At 27.8% G+C, this 17681-nt stretch overlaps 1 protein-coding gene across 1 annotated transcript; it reads right to left on the minus strand.

The window, feature by feature from the left end:
* Positions 1-624: 624 nt before the first annotated feature.
* Positions 625-15737, minus strand: LOC129755530 (CDP-diacylglycerol--inositol 3-phosphatidyltransferase-like). The gene is made up of 5 exons (XM_055752071.1): positions 15475-15737; positions 15092-15226; positions 2082-2235; positions 1847-2010; positions 625-1775 (listed from the first exon to the last, which is right to left on the minus strand). Exons 1-5 carry the CDS (start codon positions 15524-15526, stop codon positions 1603-1605), a joined length of 678 nt encoding a protein of 225 aa, XP_055608046.1. The 5' UTR covers positions 15527-15737; the 3' UTR covers positions 625-1602.
* Positions 15738-17681: the final 1944 nt, after the last annotated feature.

Here is a 17681-nt window from a genome sequence, read left to right on the forward strand (position 1 = left end):
CCACCATGTTTTGCTCTTCGTCGCGGTTAGCCTTCTGAACCTTGTATGTACGCAGACCCTCCCGCTGCTTGGTCCGCTGGACGAATGAACTTGACAAATTCAGCTGTTTGGCGACATCCCGGACCGAACTTCTCGGATCACGTCTAAACTGCTTAACTACGCGCTTGTGATCTTTTTCACTGACGGAGCATTTTTATTTTTGCCGTTCTTCACCTTGCGGTCGATGGTTAGGTTCTCGAAGTATCGTTTTAGTACTCTGCTGACCGTGGATTGGACGATTCCCAGCATCTTACTGTCCCGATATGACAACTCCGGATTCTCGAAAAGAGTGCGCAGGATGAATTCACGACGCTCTTTTTCGTTCGACGACATTTTTCCAAATTTACGAAAAATTGACAGTGAAGCATGGCCAACGTGATCTATATACTCTTATCTGATTATAAGCGAAAGCAGAAGATATAATTCCTAAAAATTAAATTTCTACAGCGTTTTTTCCGTGATGCAATTTGATGTGACACACCCTTTATGTGGTCCACATCTCATCGGTTGAATGGTTCTTCAATTTAAAATCAAGTTACAAGGAAAATTTCTTTCACAGAACATATACCGATCTTCCATTGTCTACATACTTTTATTACTAAACAGATGAATGCTCAAACAACATGTTTTTTTCTCTGTTAAGTACAACATCGATTTGATTCGGGGTGCACTTGAGTTCGATATATTGATTTTGTGTGTTGGTATGGATTTATGTGTTAAATATAATTCTTGCTCTATATAATATAGTTTTCTATACTCATTTGTTGACAGTTTGAACCGGCACTGGTTCCTGGGAGGATGAAATCTAAACACGCACAGGGGATAATTTGATTTTGTAATCTCGGATTTCGGTTTTTCTTCTATCGAGAGCCTTTGGTTCTACCTTTTTATTGCTCACCTGTGGAATGCTAAAGCTTTTGTCCGGTGCTGGACGAATGTTATTCTTACGATTGTTATTTTTAATATAAAATACATTCTGATAATTTTTCGCCTCACCGATTCAGGTTTTTAAATTTTGTAATTTGACACTTATGATGATCCTTCAATGTTTGGTTTGTCGTAAAGGTCAATTTGTCACATTTGTTTTTTTTCTGTATTTGGTATCATTTGCATCGGAAACAATCTCTAAAGTTTCACTTCAAACCTGTTTTATGAATTTAATATCAATTTTCAGATATAAATCTACCAAAACCCCCATTCACTTTTCCGAGGATACTTTCGTTTTGCACTGTTTTGGAGCAATGATGTTCAAAGCTGTGCCAGAAACGTGTACGAATGCTATAAAAACTGAAAGATCTCGACTTTCTAACACGACAGCTATCAAGGATTACAAGGTTTACACGACAAAAGTTAGTGTAGTGTAACATTTATAATAGCCTACAGATTTTGCTTTCCTCCTTTCAAACGGTTGCCTCCTGGAGTCCCAACTTTCCGGCAGTCTACCTTATTGAGTTAACAGAGATATTACCCCAAAAATAAACTCACCTGGCTGGAAGGACTGGATGAATGATGTGTTATGGAAGAAAGATTGGTATTTCCTTTGGAGAACTGGCAGATTCCCGATTACTGTGGCTTCTTGGCGGCCTCACGCTGCCGTGCGGCTTCTCGTTCGGCCACATCGATCGTCCCGATATTCAGACTGGCCACATAACCGTGAATAACGGAAATGGCCGTCTTGGCAATGGCCACTGGAGCCGAAACAATTGCCAGCAGCTTGAACGAAGAAATACCGAGAACTGCGGGAAAAGAACAAAAAATCAGGTTAAAGGAAGTGAGATCATAAAAATAATAATTTTGGAAAACTTACTAGCTGGTCCAGGTGTGAAATGCAACAGATACAGGGCCGCATAGAACAATTCGTTGAACAAGCACATGAGTCCAAGCACAGTGCGATTGGTGTAGTACACACGCATAATCGGGTTGCCAGAAAGGTCGACAAACTTGTGGGATGTTTTACCCTGCAGGACAGTTCTGTAATGTTGTATAAATGGCTAAGGTTAGAAACCATGGTTAAGAACCATACTTTGAAAAAAGGTACTTACGTATGCAGGTAAAACCAGTGACAGGCAACATCGATGGCCATCGACAGCTGGAACCAGAACATGTATGCTGGGTAGAAATAGCTCAGCGTTACTAGCAGACCCATAGTGCCGCAACGATCGGTCAACTGATCCAACATGGCACCGAACTTGGTTGCTGCGAGAACAAGCGAATGGTTTTTTTTTTTAATAAAAGGATAATACAAAAGTTAGTAGCCTAAAGAAAATCTCAAGAAACCAAACTGTACCTAAGATGGTTGTCTTATAAGCTCAAATGTTTGTCATTTATTATCTGTGTCATATTTGTCATTTTTGTCATTTTTATCATTTTTGTCATTTTTGTCATTTGTGTCAATTTAATTATTTCTGTCATTTTTGTCATTTTTGTAATTTTGGCATTTTTGTCATTTTTGTCAATTTTGTCATTTTTGACATTTTTACCATTTTAATCATTTAAACCATCATTTTTATCATTTTTCATTTTTGTCATTTTTGTCAATGTTGTCATTTTTGTCATTTTTATCATTTTTGTCATTTTTGTCGTTTTTGTCATTTTTGACATTTTTGTCATTTTTGTCATTTTTGTTATTTTTATCATTTTTGTAATTGTTGTCATTTTTGTCATTTTTGTCATTTTTGACATTTTTACCATTTTAATCATTTTAACCATCTTTTTTATCATTTTTCATTTTTGTCAATGTTGTCATTTTTGTAATTTTTGTCATTTTTGTCATTTTTGTCATTTTTGTCATTTTTGTCATTTTTGTCATTTTTGTCATTTTTGTCATTTTTGTCATTTTTGTCATTTTTGTCATTTTTGTCATTTTTGTCATTTTTGTCATTTCTGTCATTTTTGTCATTTTTGTCACTTTTGTCATTTTTGTCATTTTTGTCATTTTTGTCATTTTTGTCATTTTTGTCATTTTTGTCACTTTTGTCATTTTTGTCATTTTTGTCATTTTTGTCATTTTTGTCATTTTTGTCATTTTTGTCATTTTTGTCATTTTTGTCATTTTTGTCATTTTTGTCATTTTTGTCATTTTTGTCTTTTTTGTCATTTTTGTCTTTTTTGTCATTTTTGTCATTTTTGTCATTTTTGTCATTTTTGTCATTTTTGTCATTTTTGTCATTTTTGTCATTTTTGTCATTTTTGTCATTTTTGTCATTTTTGTCATTTTTGTCATTTTTGTCATTTTTGTCATTTTTGTCATTTTTGTCATGTTTGTCATTTTTGTCATTTTTGTCATTTTTGTCATTTTTGTCATTTTTGTCATTTTTGTCATTTTTGTATTTTTGTCGTTTTTGTCATTTTTGTCATTTTTGGCATTTTGGCATTTGGCATTTTTGTCATTTTTGTCATTTTTGTCATTTTTGTCATTTTTGTCATTTTTGTCATTTTTGTCATTTTTGTCATTTTTGTCATTTTTGTCATTTTTGTCATTTTTGTCATTTTTGTCATTTTTGTCATTTTTGTCATTTTTGTCATTTTTGTCATTTTTGTCATTTTTGTCATTTTTGTCATTTTTGTCATTTTTGTCATTTTTGTCATTTTTGTCATTTTTGTCATTTTTGTCATTTTTGTCATTTTTGTCATTTTTGTCATTTTTGTCATTTTTGTCATTTTTGTCATTTTTGTCATTTTTGTCATTTTTGTCATTTTGTCATTTTTGTCATTTTTGTCATTTTTGTCATTTTTGTCATTTTTGTCATTTATGTCATTTTTGTCATTTTTGTCATTTTTGTCATTTTTGTCATTTTTGTCATTTTTGTCATTTTTGTCATTTTTGTCATTTTTGTCATTTTTGTCATTTTTGTCATTTTTGTCATTTTTGTCATTTTTGTCATTTTTGTCATTTTTGTCATTTTTGTCATTTTTGTCATTTTTGTCATTTTTGTCATTTTTGTCATTTTTGTCATTTTTGTCATTTTTGTCATTTTTGTCATTTTTGTCATTTTTGTCATTTTTGTCACTTTTGTCATTTTTGTCATGTTTGTCATTTTTGTCATTTTTGTCATTTTTGTCATTTTTGTCATTTGTGTCATTTTTGTCATTTTTGTCATTTTTGTCATTTTTGTCATTTTTGTCATTTTTGTCATTTTTGTCATTTTTGTCACTTTTGTCATTTTTTTCATTTTTGTCATTTTTGTCATTTTTGTCATTTTTGTCATTTTAGTCATTTTTGTCATTTTTGTCATTTTTGTCATTTTTGTCATTTTTGTCATTTTTGTCATTTTTGTCATTTTTGTCATTTTTGTCATTTTTGTCATTTTTGTCATTTTTGTTATTTTAGTCATTTTTGTCATTTTCGTCATTTTTGTCATTTTTGTCATTTTTGCCATTTTTGTCATTTTTGTCATTTTTGTCATTTTTGTCATTTTTGTCATTTTTGTCATTTTTGTCATTTTTGTCATTTTTGTCATTTTTGTCATTTTTGTCATTCTTTTGTCATTTTTGTCATTTTTGTCATTTTTGTCATTTTTGTCATTTTTGTCATTTTTGTCATTTTTGTCATTTTGTCATTTTTGTCATTTTTGTCATTTTTGTCATTTTTGTCATTTTTGTCATTTTTGTCATTTTTGTCATTTTTGTCATTTTGTCATTTTTGTCATTTATGTCATTTTTGTCATTTTTGTCATTTTTGTCATTTTATTCATTTTTGACATTTTTGTCATTTTTGTCATTTCTGTCATTTTTGTCATTTTTGTCATTTTTGTCATTTTTGTCATTTTTGTCATTTTTGTCATTTTTGTCATTTTTGTCATTTTTGTCATTTTTGTCATTTTTGTCATTTTTGTCATTTTTGTCATTTTTGTCATTTTTGTCATTTTTGTCATTTTTGTCATTTTTGTCATTTTTGTCATTTTTGTCATTTTTGTCATTTTTGTAATTTTTATCAATTTTGTCATTTTTGTCATTTTTGTCATTTTTGTCATTTTTGTCATTTTTGTCATTTTTGTCATTTTTGTCATTTTTGTCATTTTTGTCATTTTTGTCATTTTTGTCATTTTTGTCATTTTTGTCATTTTTGTCAATTTTGTCATTTTTGTCATTTTTGTCATTTTTGTCATTTTTGTCATTTTTGTCATTTTTGTCATTTTTGTCATTTTTGTCATTTTTGTCATTTTTGTCATTTTTGTCATTTTTGTCATTTTTGTCATTTTTGTCATTTTTGTCATTTTTGTCATTTTTGTCATTTTTGTCATTTTTGTCATTTTTGTCATTTTTGTCATTTTTGTCATTTATGTCATTTTTGTCATTTTTGTCATTTTTGTCATTTTATTCATTTTTGACATTTTTGTCATTTTTGCCATTTATGCCATTTTTGTCATTTTTGTCATTTTTGTCATTTTTGTCATTTTTGTCATTTTTGTCATTTTTGTCATTTTTGTCAATTTTGTCATTTTTGTCATTTTTGTCATTTTTGTCATTTTTGTCATTTTATTCATTTTTGACATTTTTTGTCATTTTTGTCATTTTTGTCATTTTTGTCATTTTTGTCATTTTTGTCATTTTTGTCATTTTTGTCATTTTTGTCATTTTTGTAATTTTTATCAATTTTGTCATTTTTGTCATTTTTGTCATTTTTGTCATTTTTGTCATTTTGTCATTTTTGTCATTTTTGTCATTTTTGTCATTTTTGTCATTTTTGTCATTTTTGTCATTTTTGTCATTTTTGTCAATTTTGTCAATTTTGTCATTTTTGTCATTTTTGTCATTTTTGTCATTTTTGTCATTTTTGTCATTTTTGTCATTTTTGTCAATTTTGTCATTTTTGTCATTTTTGTCATTTTTGTCATTTTTGTCATTTTTGTCATTTTTGTCATTTTTGTCATTTTTGTCATTTTTGTCATTTTTGTCATTTTTGTCATTTTTGTCATTTTTGTCATTTTGATCATTTTTGTCATTTTTGTCATTTTTGTCATTTTTGTAATTTTTATCAATTTTGTCATTTTTGTCATTTTTGTCATTTTTGTCATTTTTGTCATTTTTGTCATTTTTGTCATTTTTGTCATTTTTGTCATTTTTGTCATTTTTGTCATTTTTGTCATTTTTGTCATTTTTGTCATTTATGTCATTTTTGTCATTTTTGTCATTTTTGTCATTTTATTCATTTTTGACATTTTTGTCATTTTTGCCTTTTATGCCATTTTTGTCATTTTTGTCATTTTTGTCATTTTTGTCATTTTTGTCATTTTTGTCATTTTTGTCATTTTTGTCATTTTTGTCAATTTTGTCATTTTTGTCATTTTTGTCATTTTTGTCATTTTTGTTTTTTTTGTTTTTTTGTCATTTTTGTCATTTTTGTCATTTTTGTCATTTTTGTCATTTTTGTCATTTTTGTCATTTTTGTCATTTTTGTCATTTTTGTCATTTTTGTCATTTTTGTCATTTTTGTCATTTTTGTCATTTATGTCATTTTTGTCATTTTTGTCATTTTTGTCATTTTTGTCATTTTTGTCATTTTATTCATTTTGACATTTTTGTCATTTTTGTCATTTCTGTCATTTTGTCATTTTGTCATTTTTGTCATTTTTGTCATTTTTGTCATTTTTATCATTTTTATCAATTTTGTCATTTTTGTCATTTTTGCCATTTTTGTCATTTTCGTCATTTTTGTCATTTTCGTCATTTTTGTCATTTTTGTCATTTTTGTCATTTTTGTCATTTTTGTCATTTTTGTCATTTTTGTCATTTTGTCATTTTTGTCATTTTTGTCATTTTTGTCATTTTTGTCATTTTTGTCATTTTTGTCATTTTTGTCATTTTTGTCATTTTTGTCATTTTTGTCATTTTTGTCATTTTTGTCATTTTTGTCATTTTTGTCATTTTTGTCATTTTTGTCATATTTTTGTCATTTTTATCATTTTTGTCATTTTTGTCATTTTTGTCATTTTTGTCATTTTTGTCGTTTTTGTCATTTTTGTAATTTTTATCAATTTTGTCATTTTTGTCATTTTTGTCATTTTTGTCATTTTTGTCATTTTTGTCATTTTTGTCATTTTTGTCATTTATGTCATTTTTGTCATTTTTGTCATTTTTGTCATTTTTGTCATTTTTGTCATTTTTGTCATTTTTGTCATTTTTGTCATTTTGTCATTTTTGTCATTTTTGTCATTTTGTCATTTTTGTCATTTTTGTCATTTTTGTCATTTTTGTCATTTTTGTCATTTTTGTCATTTTTGTCATTTCATTCATTTTTGACATTTTTGTCATTTCTGACATTTTTGTCATTTCTGTCATTTTTGTCATTTTTGTCATTTTTATCATTTTTATCATTTTTGTCATTTTTGTCATTTTTGTCATTTTTTGCCATTTTTGTCATTTTTGTCATTTTTGTCATTTTTGTCATTTTTGTCATTTTTGTCATTTTTGTCATTTTTGTCATTTTTGTCATTTTTGTCATTTTTGTCATTTTTGTCATTTTTGTCATTTTTGTCATTTTTGTCATTTTTGTCATTTTTGTCATTTTTGTCATTTTTGTCATTTTTGTCATTTTTGTCATTTTTGTCATTTTTGTCATTTTTGTCATTTTTGTCATTTTTGTCATTTTTGTCATTTTTGTCATTTTTGTCATTTTTGTCATTTTTGTCATTTTTGTCATTTTTGTCATTTTTGTCATTTTTGTCATTTTTGTCATTTTTGTCATTTTTGTCATTTTTGTCATTTTTGTCATTTGTGTCATTTTTGTCATTTTTGTCATTTATGTCATTTTTGTCATTTTTGTCATTTTTGTCATTTTTGTCATTTTTGTCATTTTTGTCATTTTTGTCATTTTTGTCATTTTTGTCATTTTTGTCATTTTTGTCATTTTTGTCATTTTTGTCATTTTTGTCATTTTTGTCATTTTTGTCATTTTTGTCATTTTTGTAATTTTAGTCATTTTTGTCATTTTCGTCATTTTTGTCATTTTTGTCATTTTTGTCATTTTTGTCATTTTTGTCATTTTTGTCATTTTTGCCATTTTTGTCATTTTTGTCATTTTTGTCATTTTTGTCATTTTTGTCATTTTTGTCAATTTTGTCATTTTTGTCATTTTTGTCATTTTTGTCATTTTTGTCATTTTTGTCATTTTTGTCATTTTTGTCATTTTTGTCATTTTTGTCATTTTTGTCATTTTTGTCATTTTTGTCATTTTTGTCATTTTTGTCATTTTTGTCATTTTTGTCATTTTTGTCATTTTTGTCATTTTTGTCATTTTTGTCATTTTTGTCATTTTTGTCATTTTTGTCATTTTTGTCATTTTTGTCATTTTTGTCATTTTTGTCATTTTTGTCATTTTTGTCATTTTTGTCATTTTTGTCATTTTTGTCATTTTTATCATTTTTGTCATTTTTGTCATTTTTGTCATTTTTGTAATTTTTATCATTTTTGTCATTTTTGTCATTTTTGTCATTTTTGTCATTTTTGTCATTTTTGTCATTTTTGTCATTTTTGTCATTTTTGTCATTTTTGTCACTTATGTCTTTTTTATCATTTTTGTCATTTTTGTCATTTTTGCCATTTATGCCATTTTTGTCATTTTTTTCATTTTAGTCATTTTTGTATTTTTTGTCATTTTTGTCATTTTTATCATTTTTGTCATTTTTGTCATTTTTATCATTTTTGTCATTTTTGTCATTTTTGTCATTTTTGTCATTTTTATCATTTTTTTTTTCATTTTAGTCATTTTTGTAATTTTTGTAATTTTTGTAATTTTTGTCATTTTTGTTATTTTTGTCATTTTTGTCATTTTTGTCATTTTTGTCATTTTTGTCATTTTTATCATTTTTGTCATTTTTGTCATTTTTGTCATTTTTGTCATTTTTATCATTTTTGTCATTTTTGTCATTTTTGTCATTTTTGTCATTTTTGTCATTTTTGTCATTTTTGTCATTTTTGTCATTTTTGTCATTTTTGTCATTTTTGTCATTTTTGTCATTTTTGTCATTTTTGTCATTTTTGTCATTTTTGTCATTTTTGTCATTTTTGTCATTTTTGTCATTTTTGTCATTTTTGTCATTTTTGTCATTTTTGTCATTTTTGTCATTTTTGTCATTTTTGTCATTTTTGTCATTTTTGTCATTTTTGTCATTTTTGTCATTTTTGTCATTTTTGTCATTTTTGTCATTTTTGTCATTTTTGTCATTTTTGTCATTTTTGTCATTTTTGTCATTTTTGTCATTTTTGTCATTTTTGTCATTTTTGTCATTTTTGTCATTTTTGTCATTTTTGTCATTTTTGTCATTTTTGTCATTTTTGTCATTTTTGTCATTTTTGTCATTTTTGTCATTTTTGTCATTTTTGTCATTTTTGTCATTTTTGTCATTTTTGTCATTTTTGTCATTTTTGTCAGTTTTGTCATTTTTGTCATTTTTGTCATTTTTGTCATTTTTGTCATTTTTGTCATTTTTGTCATTTTTGTCATTTTTGTCATTTTTGTCATTTTTGTCATTTTTGTCATTTTTGTCATTTTTGTCATTTTTGTCATTTTTGTCATTTTTATCATTTTTGTCATTTTAGTCATTTTTGTCATTTTTGTCACTTTTGTCACTTTTGTCATTTTTGTCATTTTTGTCATTTTTTTCATTTGTGTCATTTTTGTCATTTTTGTCATTTTTGTCACTTTTGTCATTTTTGTCATTTTTGTCATTTTTGTCATTTTTGTCATTTTTGTCATTTTTGTCATTTTTGTCATTTTTGTCATTTTTGTCATTTTTGTCATTTTTGTCATTTTTGTCATTTTTGTCATTTTTGTCATTTTTGTCATTTTTGTCATTTTTGTCATTTTTGTCATTTTTGTCATTTTTGTCATTTTTGTCATTTTTGTCATTTTTGTCATTTTTGTCATTTTTGTCATTTTTGTCATTTTTGTCATTTTTGTCATTTTTGTCATTTTTGTCATTTTTGTCATTTTTGTCATTTTTGTCATTTTTGTCATTTTTGTCATTTTTGTCATTTTTGTCATTTTTGTCATTTTTGTCATTTTTGTCATTTTTGTCATTTTTGTCATTTTTGTCATTTTTGTCATTTTTGTCATTTTTGTCATTTTTGTCATTTTTGTCATTTTTGTCATTTTTGTCATTTTTGTCATTTTTGTCATTTTTGTCATTTTTGTCATTTTTGTCATTTTTGTCACTTATGTCTTTTTTATCATTTTTGTCATTTTTGTCATTTTTGCCATTTATGCCATTTTTGTCATTTTTTTCATTTTAGTCATTTTTGTAATTTTTGTCATTTTTGTAATTTTTGTAATTTTTGTGATTTTTGTCATTTTTATCATTTTTGTCATTTTTGTCATTTTTGTCATTTTTGTCATTTTTGTCATTTTTATCATTTTTTTCATTTTAGTCATTTTTGTAATTTTTGTAATTTTTGTAATTTTTGTCATTTTTGTCATTTTTGTCATTTTTGTCACTTTTGTCATTTTTGTCATTTTTGTAATTTTTGTCATTTTTGTCATTTTTGTCATTTTTGTCATTTTTGTCATTTTTGTCATTTTTGTCATTTTTGTCATTTTTGTCATTTTTGTCATTTTTGTCATTTTTGTCATTTTTATCATTTCTGTCATTTTTGTCATTTTTGTCATTTTTGTCACTTTTGTCATTTTTGTCATTTTTGTCATTTTTGTTATTTTTGTCATTTTTGTCATTTTTGTCATTTTTGTCATTTTTGTCATTTTTGTCATTTTTGTCATTTTTGTCATTTTTGTCATTTTTGTCATTTTTGTCATTTTTGTCATTTTTGTCATTTTTGTCATTTTTGTCATTTTTGTCATTTTTGTCATTTTTGTCATTTTTGTCATTTTTGTCATTTTTGTCATTTTTGTCATTTTTGTCATTTTTGTCATTTTTGTCATTTTTGTCATTTTTGTCATTTTTGTCATTTTTGTCATTTTTGTCATTTTTGTCATTTTTGTCATTTTTGTCATTTTTGTCATTTTTGTCATTTTTGTCATTTTTGTCATTTTTGTCATTTTTGTCATTTTTGTCATTTTTGTCATTTTTGTCATTTTTGTCATTTTTGTCATTTTTGTCATTTTTGTCATTTTTGTCATTTTTGTCATTTTTGTCATTTTTGTCATTTTTGTCATTTTTGTCATTTTTGTCATTTTTGTCATTTTTGTCATTTTTGTCATTTTTGTCATTTTTGTCATTTTTGTCATTTTTGTCATTTTTGTCATTTTTGTCATTTTTGTCATTTTTGTCATTTTTGTCATTTTTGTCATTTTTGTCATTTTTGTCATTTTTGTCATTTTTGTCATTTTTGTCATTTTTGTCATTTTTGTCATTTTTGTCATTTTTGTCATTTTTGTCATTTTTGTCATTTTTGTCATTTTTGTCATTTTTGTCATTTTTGTCATTTTTGTCATTTTTGTCATTTTTGTCATTTTTGTCATTTTTGTCATTTTTGTCATTTTTGTCATTTTTGTCATTTTTGTCATTTTTGTCATTTTTGTCATTTTTGTCATTTTTGTCATTTTTGTCATTTTTGTCATTTTTGTCATTTTTGTCATTTTTGTCATTTTTGTCATTTTTGTCATTTTTGTCATTTTTGTCATTTTTGTCATTTTTGTCATTTTTGTCATTTTTGTCATTTTTGTCATTTTTGTCATTTTTGTCATTTTTGTCATTTTTGTCATTTTTGTCATTTTTGTCATTTTTGTCATTTTGTCATTTTTGTCATTTTTGTCATTTTTGTCATTTTTGTCATTTTTGTCATTTTTGTCATTTTTGTCATTTTTGTCATTTTTGTCATTTTTGTCATTTTTGTCATTTTTGTCATTTTTGTCATTTTTGTCATTTTTGTCATTTTTGTCATTTTTGTCATTTTTGTCATTTTTGTCATTTTTGTCATTTTTGTCATTTTTGTCATTTTTGTCATTTTTGTCATTTTTGTCATTTTTGTCATTTTTGTCATTTTTGTCATTTTTGTCATTTTTGTCATTTTTGTCATTTTTGTCATTTTTGTCATTTTTGTCATTTTTGTCATTTTTGTCATTTTTGTCATTTTTGTCATTTTTGTCATTTTTGTCATTTTTGTCATTTTTGTCATTTTTGTCATTTTTGTCATTTTTGTCATTTTTGTCATTTTTGTCATTTTTGTCATTTTTGTCATTTTTGTCATTTTTGTCATTTTTGTCATTTTTGTCATTTTTGTCATTTTTGTCATTTTTGTCATTTTTGTCATTTTTGTCATTTTTGTCATTTTTGTCATTTTTGTCATTTTTGTCATTTTTGTCATTTTTGTCATTTTTGTCATTTTTGTCATTTTTGTCATTTTTGTCATTTTTGTCATTTTTGTCATTTTTGTCATTTTTGTCATTTTTGTCATTTTTGTCATTTTTGTCATTTTTGTCATTTTTGTCATTTTTGTCATTTTTGTCATTTTTGTCATTTTTGTCATTTTTGTCATTTTTGTCATTTTTGTCATTTTTGTCATTTTTGTCATTTTTGTCATTTTTGTCATTTTTGTCATTTTTGTCATTTTTGTCATTTTTGTCATTTTTGTCATTTTTGTCATTTTTGTCATTCTTCTCATTTTTGTCATTTTTGTCATTTTTGTCATTTTTGTCATTTTTGTCATTTTTGTCATTTTTGTCATTTTTGTCATTTTTGTCATTTTTGTCATTTTTGTCATTTTTGTCATTTTTGTCATTTTTGTCATTTTTGTCATTTTTGTCATTTTTGTCATTTTTGTCATTTTTGTCATTTTTGTCATTTTTGTCATTTTTGTCATTTTTGTCATTTTTGTCATTTTTGTCACTTTTGTCATTTTTGTCATTTTTGTCATTTTTGTCATTTTTATCATTTGTGTCATTTTTGTCATTTTTGTCACTTTTGTCACTTTTGTCATTTTTGTCATTTTTATCATTTTTGTCATTTTTGTCATTTTTGTCATTTTTGTCATTTTTGTCATTTTTGTCATTTTTGTCATATTTATCATTTTTTTTTTTTTCATTCAGTCATTTTTGTCATTTTTGTAATTTTTGTAATTTTTGTCATTTTTGTCATTTTTGTCATTTTTGTCATTTTTGTCATTTTTGTCATTTTTGTCATTTTTGTCATTTTTGTCATTTTTGTCATTTTTGTCATTTTTGTCATTTTTGTCATTTTTGTCATTTTTGTCATTTTTGTCATTTTTGTCATTTTTATCATTTTTGTCATTTTTGTCATTTTTGTCATTTTTGTCATTTTTGTCATTTTTGTCATTTTTGTCATATTTGTCATTTTTGTCATTTTTGTCATTTTTGTCATTTTTGTCATTTTTGTCATTTTTGTAATTTTTGTCATTTTTATCATTTTTGTAATTTTTGTCATTTTTGTCATTTTTGTCATTTTTATCATTTTTTTTTTTCATTTTAGTCATTTTTGTCATTTTTGTCATTTTTGTCATTTTTGTCATTTTTGTCATTTTTGTCATTTTTGTCATTTTTGTCATTTTTATCATTTTTGTCATTTTTGTCATTTTTGTCATTTTTGTCATTTTTGTCATTTTTGTCTTTTTTGTCACTTATGTCTTTTTTTATCATTTTTGTCATTTTTGTCATTTTTGCCATTTATGCCATTTTTGTCTTTTTTTTAATTTTAGTCATTTTTGTCATTTTTGTAATTTTTGTAATTTTTGTAATTTTTGTAATTTTTGTAATTTTTGTAATTTTTGTAATTTTTGTCATTTTTATCATTTTTATCATTTTTGTCATTTTTGTCATTTTTATCATTTTTTTTTTCATTTTAGTCAATTTTGTCGTTTTTGTAATTTTTGTCATTTTTGTCATTTTTGTCATATTTGTCATTTTTGTCATATTTGTCATTTTTGTCATTTTTGTCATTTTTGTCATTTTTGTCATTTTTGTCATTTTTGTCATTTTTGTCATTTTTGTCTTTTTGTCATTTTTGTCATTTTTGTCATTTTTGTCATTTTTGTCATTTTTGTCATTTTTGTCATTTTTGTCATTTTTGTCATTTTTGTCATTTTTGTCATTTTTGTCATTTTTGTCATTTTTGTCATTTTTGTCATTTTTGTCATTTTATTAATTATCGTCATTTTTTCATTTTTGTCATTTTTGTAATTATATAATTTTTTTATTGATTTTCCTTCCCCGTTTTCTTTTTATAGTTTTATTTTTCTTCATTTGACACTAATGATGTGCAATTATTTTTATTAATTGGTTTGTTTTACAGTTTATTATTCAATGATTTGTAAATTTTGGTTTCTGCACTCAAAAGCCAAACGTTCACCAAGTCTTTTTTACCATTGATAGGTATATTTTTTTATTATAGACAAATATATGAAAAAAAAATCTTTGGAATAACAACGTTAAAAACGTAATAAAAAAGAGTGTGATGCAGTGCGGGGTTGAGTTTAAGTTTGGTAGGAACAAAATAAAACGCTCCGATGCGTTTTTGCCACTTTTTGGTATTCAAACCTTTTCATAACACGCTCATGCTTTCAAATTGTAGCACAAGCAATGGAAACTCTTCAATAAAAAAAATACGATAAATATCACTTCATTCGTCATAGCGCTGTAAGACTATAGAATATGACTTAGGCGCTATAAACACTCCATAAGGATCTCTCGGGATTCTGATTTTTGGCTCTCGTTATATTGTCGGATATGCAACAAATGTCAGCGATTGTAAACCTATGTACCTATATAGATCGCTTCATTCGGATATTTATCATGTCATGTTTAAGATCAGAAGCTTTATATTTTATTCGTTTGAAATTTGATTAATGATTTTTTTAAATCACAAATTTTAAGATGATCTATTGCGGAGGTTTTGTGCACTCTCTGATACCCAATCGTTGTATCTATCCTTATCGATAATAAATGATAAGCCACGACCGCGATTATGTGAATCCAAAATGATAGCAATGGACAGGTGCCGTTTAAAAATCGAAATATTATGCAACGAGAGAAGTTCCCTAGAGGCATAGGTTTAATTGGATTAATAGTGTTTCGTTCCCCCCGGAAAACTATCCTACATTTCGGTCCCCCTTCACTCTTCAGCGTATATGTTTTCGAACTTACATTGATTGAAATGCCGCGCTGCATGACCATCGAGAGCATCCAAGACCACACTCACGATGTAGCACCATCCGGCCACAACGTAATTTGTGGGCATGTAATAGAACGATACGATGGCCAGAACAATCCGGGCATAACCTGAGGATAAGCGAAAAGAATCATTAGAAGGGAAAAATTGTATTCGTCCTATGACGTCGTATTTTGCGAAAAAAAAAAATCGATTTTCTCACAATCAAAACAGCACTTGCATACAGAACGGTCCGATCTGGAACCACTGGTGGGTGGCGAAGCACCCACACTGAAGTGGCGATTTTTCGGGCCCCAGCAGAGGACTCGGGAAGGGCATTCCAGCAACCTCAAACGTCCGTAATATTTTGTTTACTTACCGATGATGTTCGGCACGAAGAAAAAGATGTTTTCCTTCTCCGTCGAGGACATGATGATGACAAGCAGGTACTTCACAGGTTATTTTCTCCTGCAGCGACAAATTGAAACTACTCCGTTGTTTGCAAACGCTCTGGTTGGATTACGGATTTTCACTCTGGTTTGACGGCTGTCTGCTGTCGTTTTGCTTATTTGGTGCGAGACGAGAAGACTGATACCAGAAAACACCCGCAGTCGGAGGATTTTGATTCTTCCACCCACCACGCGCGCACCGCGGTGAAAAACGCATCCAATTGGTGGGAAGGGGGTGGTGGTGTTTCCCAGACGTCATTTGACGTTAGTGGTGTTCGAAACGCAACCCTCAAATAATCGCAGGATTAAGTTTAAAGATTTTGAAACTTGCAACACTCTAAGCGGCTACAACCCAAAACCAAGTTGTAATGCCGCAAAATCGGATGAAACTGGCTCCCGACGAAAATGAGTTTAAGGGGGTTTTCCCAAACTTGAGAATGAAGTCCTATTCTCACACCCCAAAATCGAGAATGCCGTTTGAACGGAAAACGATACATTTTAACTAGAAAAAACATACAAAAAGGGTAATGTTTTCAATGCAAAAAAAATGTTTTTCGTTCAAAACAAGTTTATTGAAATATTAATTTGAGCTTCTCTTGTAAATATTTTCCGAAGCATTATTTCTTTTCAACTTTTTTTAGGAAGATGCTTTTAATTTCTTGGCCAAGGATTCGGATGCATTTCCGGAACTTTCACTTCTTAGAGCTGTTGCGCATCTTCCGGATTCATATTCTCGTTTCTCCACGAGACAGCTGGTAGAATTTTCAGTTACGGATAGTCAACCAGGTTCTGGAAACATGCCACCATATGAAACCGGACGATTCTTCTCTTGAGCTGTTCTAGATACGGCTTTAAAAAGGAGATAGAGCCCGGTGGAAGAGTATCCTGAGTGATTTCATTATTTATCCAGACATCGAGTAGTTCTGCTCGGGTTTTCACAATTTGGGTTCCCCCTAGCTGCAGAAATTCAGCATCAGAAATCTAAAAATAGAATTTACATTGAAATTTATTAAGAATATTGTAAGCCAAGCAGTATTTTTACTTGTTCTAATGTGGTTTCGGTCGGTGAGTTCTTCATTTTTTTTTTTTTTTTTATTTACGACACTTTACCATCCTTGTGGCATTCGTGTCTGTGTGAGTTCTTCATAATTTGTAGGTTGTGTATGAGTTTGACCGTTTTTAAAAAAAATCATCAACTATGGTCCTCAAATTGGAAATCTTCTAATGTTCTAGAGGCAGAGTTTATTCGATTATGATCTAAAAATACATCATATGGCCTGCCTTCGACCAGACCGAACTGAACGCCATGAGAAAAATTTTAGACTGCAGATTTTGAAACTTTTGTTATTCTTGTGCGCTAAGGAAACATCTAAAATAATTCAATGCGATTTGTTCCTTGGATTAGAAACTATTGATTTTGGTTGATAAGTTTTACAGAATCCGTCTCTAGATGAAAATATTTGTCCATTATAAAGCCCGTTCAACAGCCAATTGAAATCGGTTTCAATCGATTTCGATTGGTAAATTTTTGTTCACTCAGCCAATGTTGTGATCGAAACTAATCCAATTGACGTTCAATGAAGCCAATCGGAATCGATCGAAACCAATCGAAATCGATCAAGCTCGAGAGCAGGATTCGTTTCTATCGGTTTCTATCGCACTAACACAAATGCAGTTGTTTACTGTCAAAAAACAGCAGATTCGGTTTGGTTTTCAAGTTTGATGTCATTCGTTGCGGTGTCCTCTGTCGTGTACTGAGTCGGTGGTGCTATTCTAGTCGTGCTAAGTCGGTGTCGGTGGTGCTATGCCAGCTGGGCTGGTCGGTGCTGCTGTGTCAGCCATGCTGTGCCAATCATGCTGGGTCGGTGTTGCTGTGCCAGTCGCGCTCTGCCAGTTATTCCGAGACGGTGGTGCTTCGCCAGTGAAAGTGATGTCGGGCGATGTGGTGTAGGCGGCGCTGTGTCAGAGATGCAGTATTTAAAAGCATCTTTCAGTGCAGTTGCTGCACCGAAAATATTTAATAAAAAGAGAGCTTCATAAAAAAAACATCATACGACGTTTTTTTCATTTTCCTTTTGGAGGGGACGAAACATAAACTCAGTTTTTTTTTGTTTTTTTTTTTCATTCTAATGGAGAC

This window comes from Uranotaenia lowii, chromosome 3 (assembly GCF_029784155.1).
Source record: "Uranotaenia lowii strain MFRU-FL chromosome 3, ASM2978415v1, whole genome shotgun sequence".
Taxonomy (NCBI): Eukaryota; Metazoa; Arthropoda; class Insecta; order Diptera; family Culicidae; genus Uranotaenia; species Uranotaenia lowii.

What these genes read in the sequence shown, in the direction of transcription:
- LOC129755530 (XM_055752071.1), bottom strand. Translation starts at nt 15,526, where the DNA reads ATGTCCTCGACGGAGAAGGAAAACATCTTTTTCTTCGTGCCGAACATC. An exon ending in CTTCGTGCCGAACATCATCG is followed by an intron (nt 15,227 to 15,474) that starts GTAAGTAAACAA and finishes GCTTATCCTCAG; the next exon opens with GTTATGCCCGGATTGTTCTG. An exon ending in TTTCACACCTGGACCAGCTA is followed by an intron (nt 1,776 to 1,846) that starts GTAAGTTTTCCA and finishes CTTTTCCCGCAG; the next exon opens with TTCTCGGTATTTCTTCGTTC.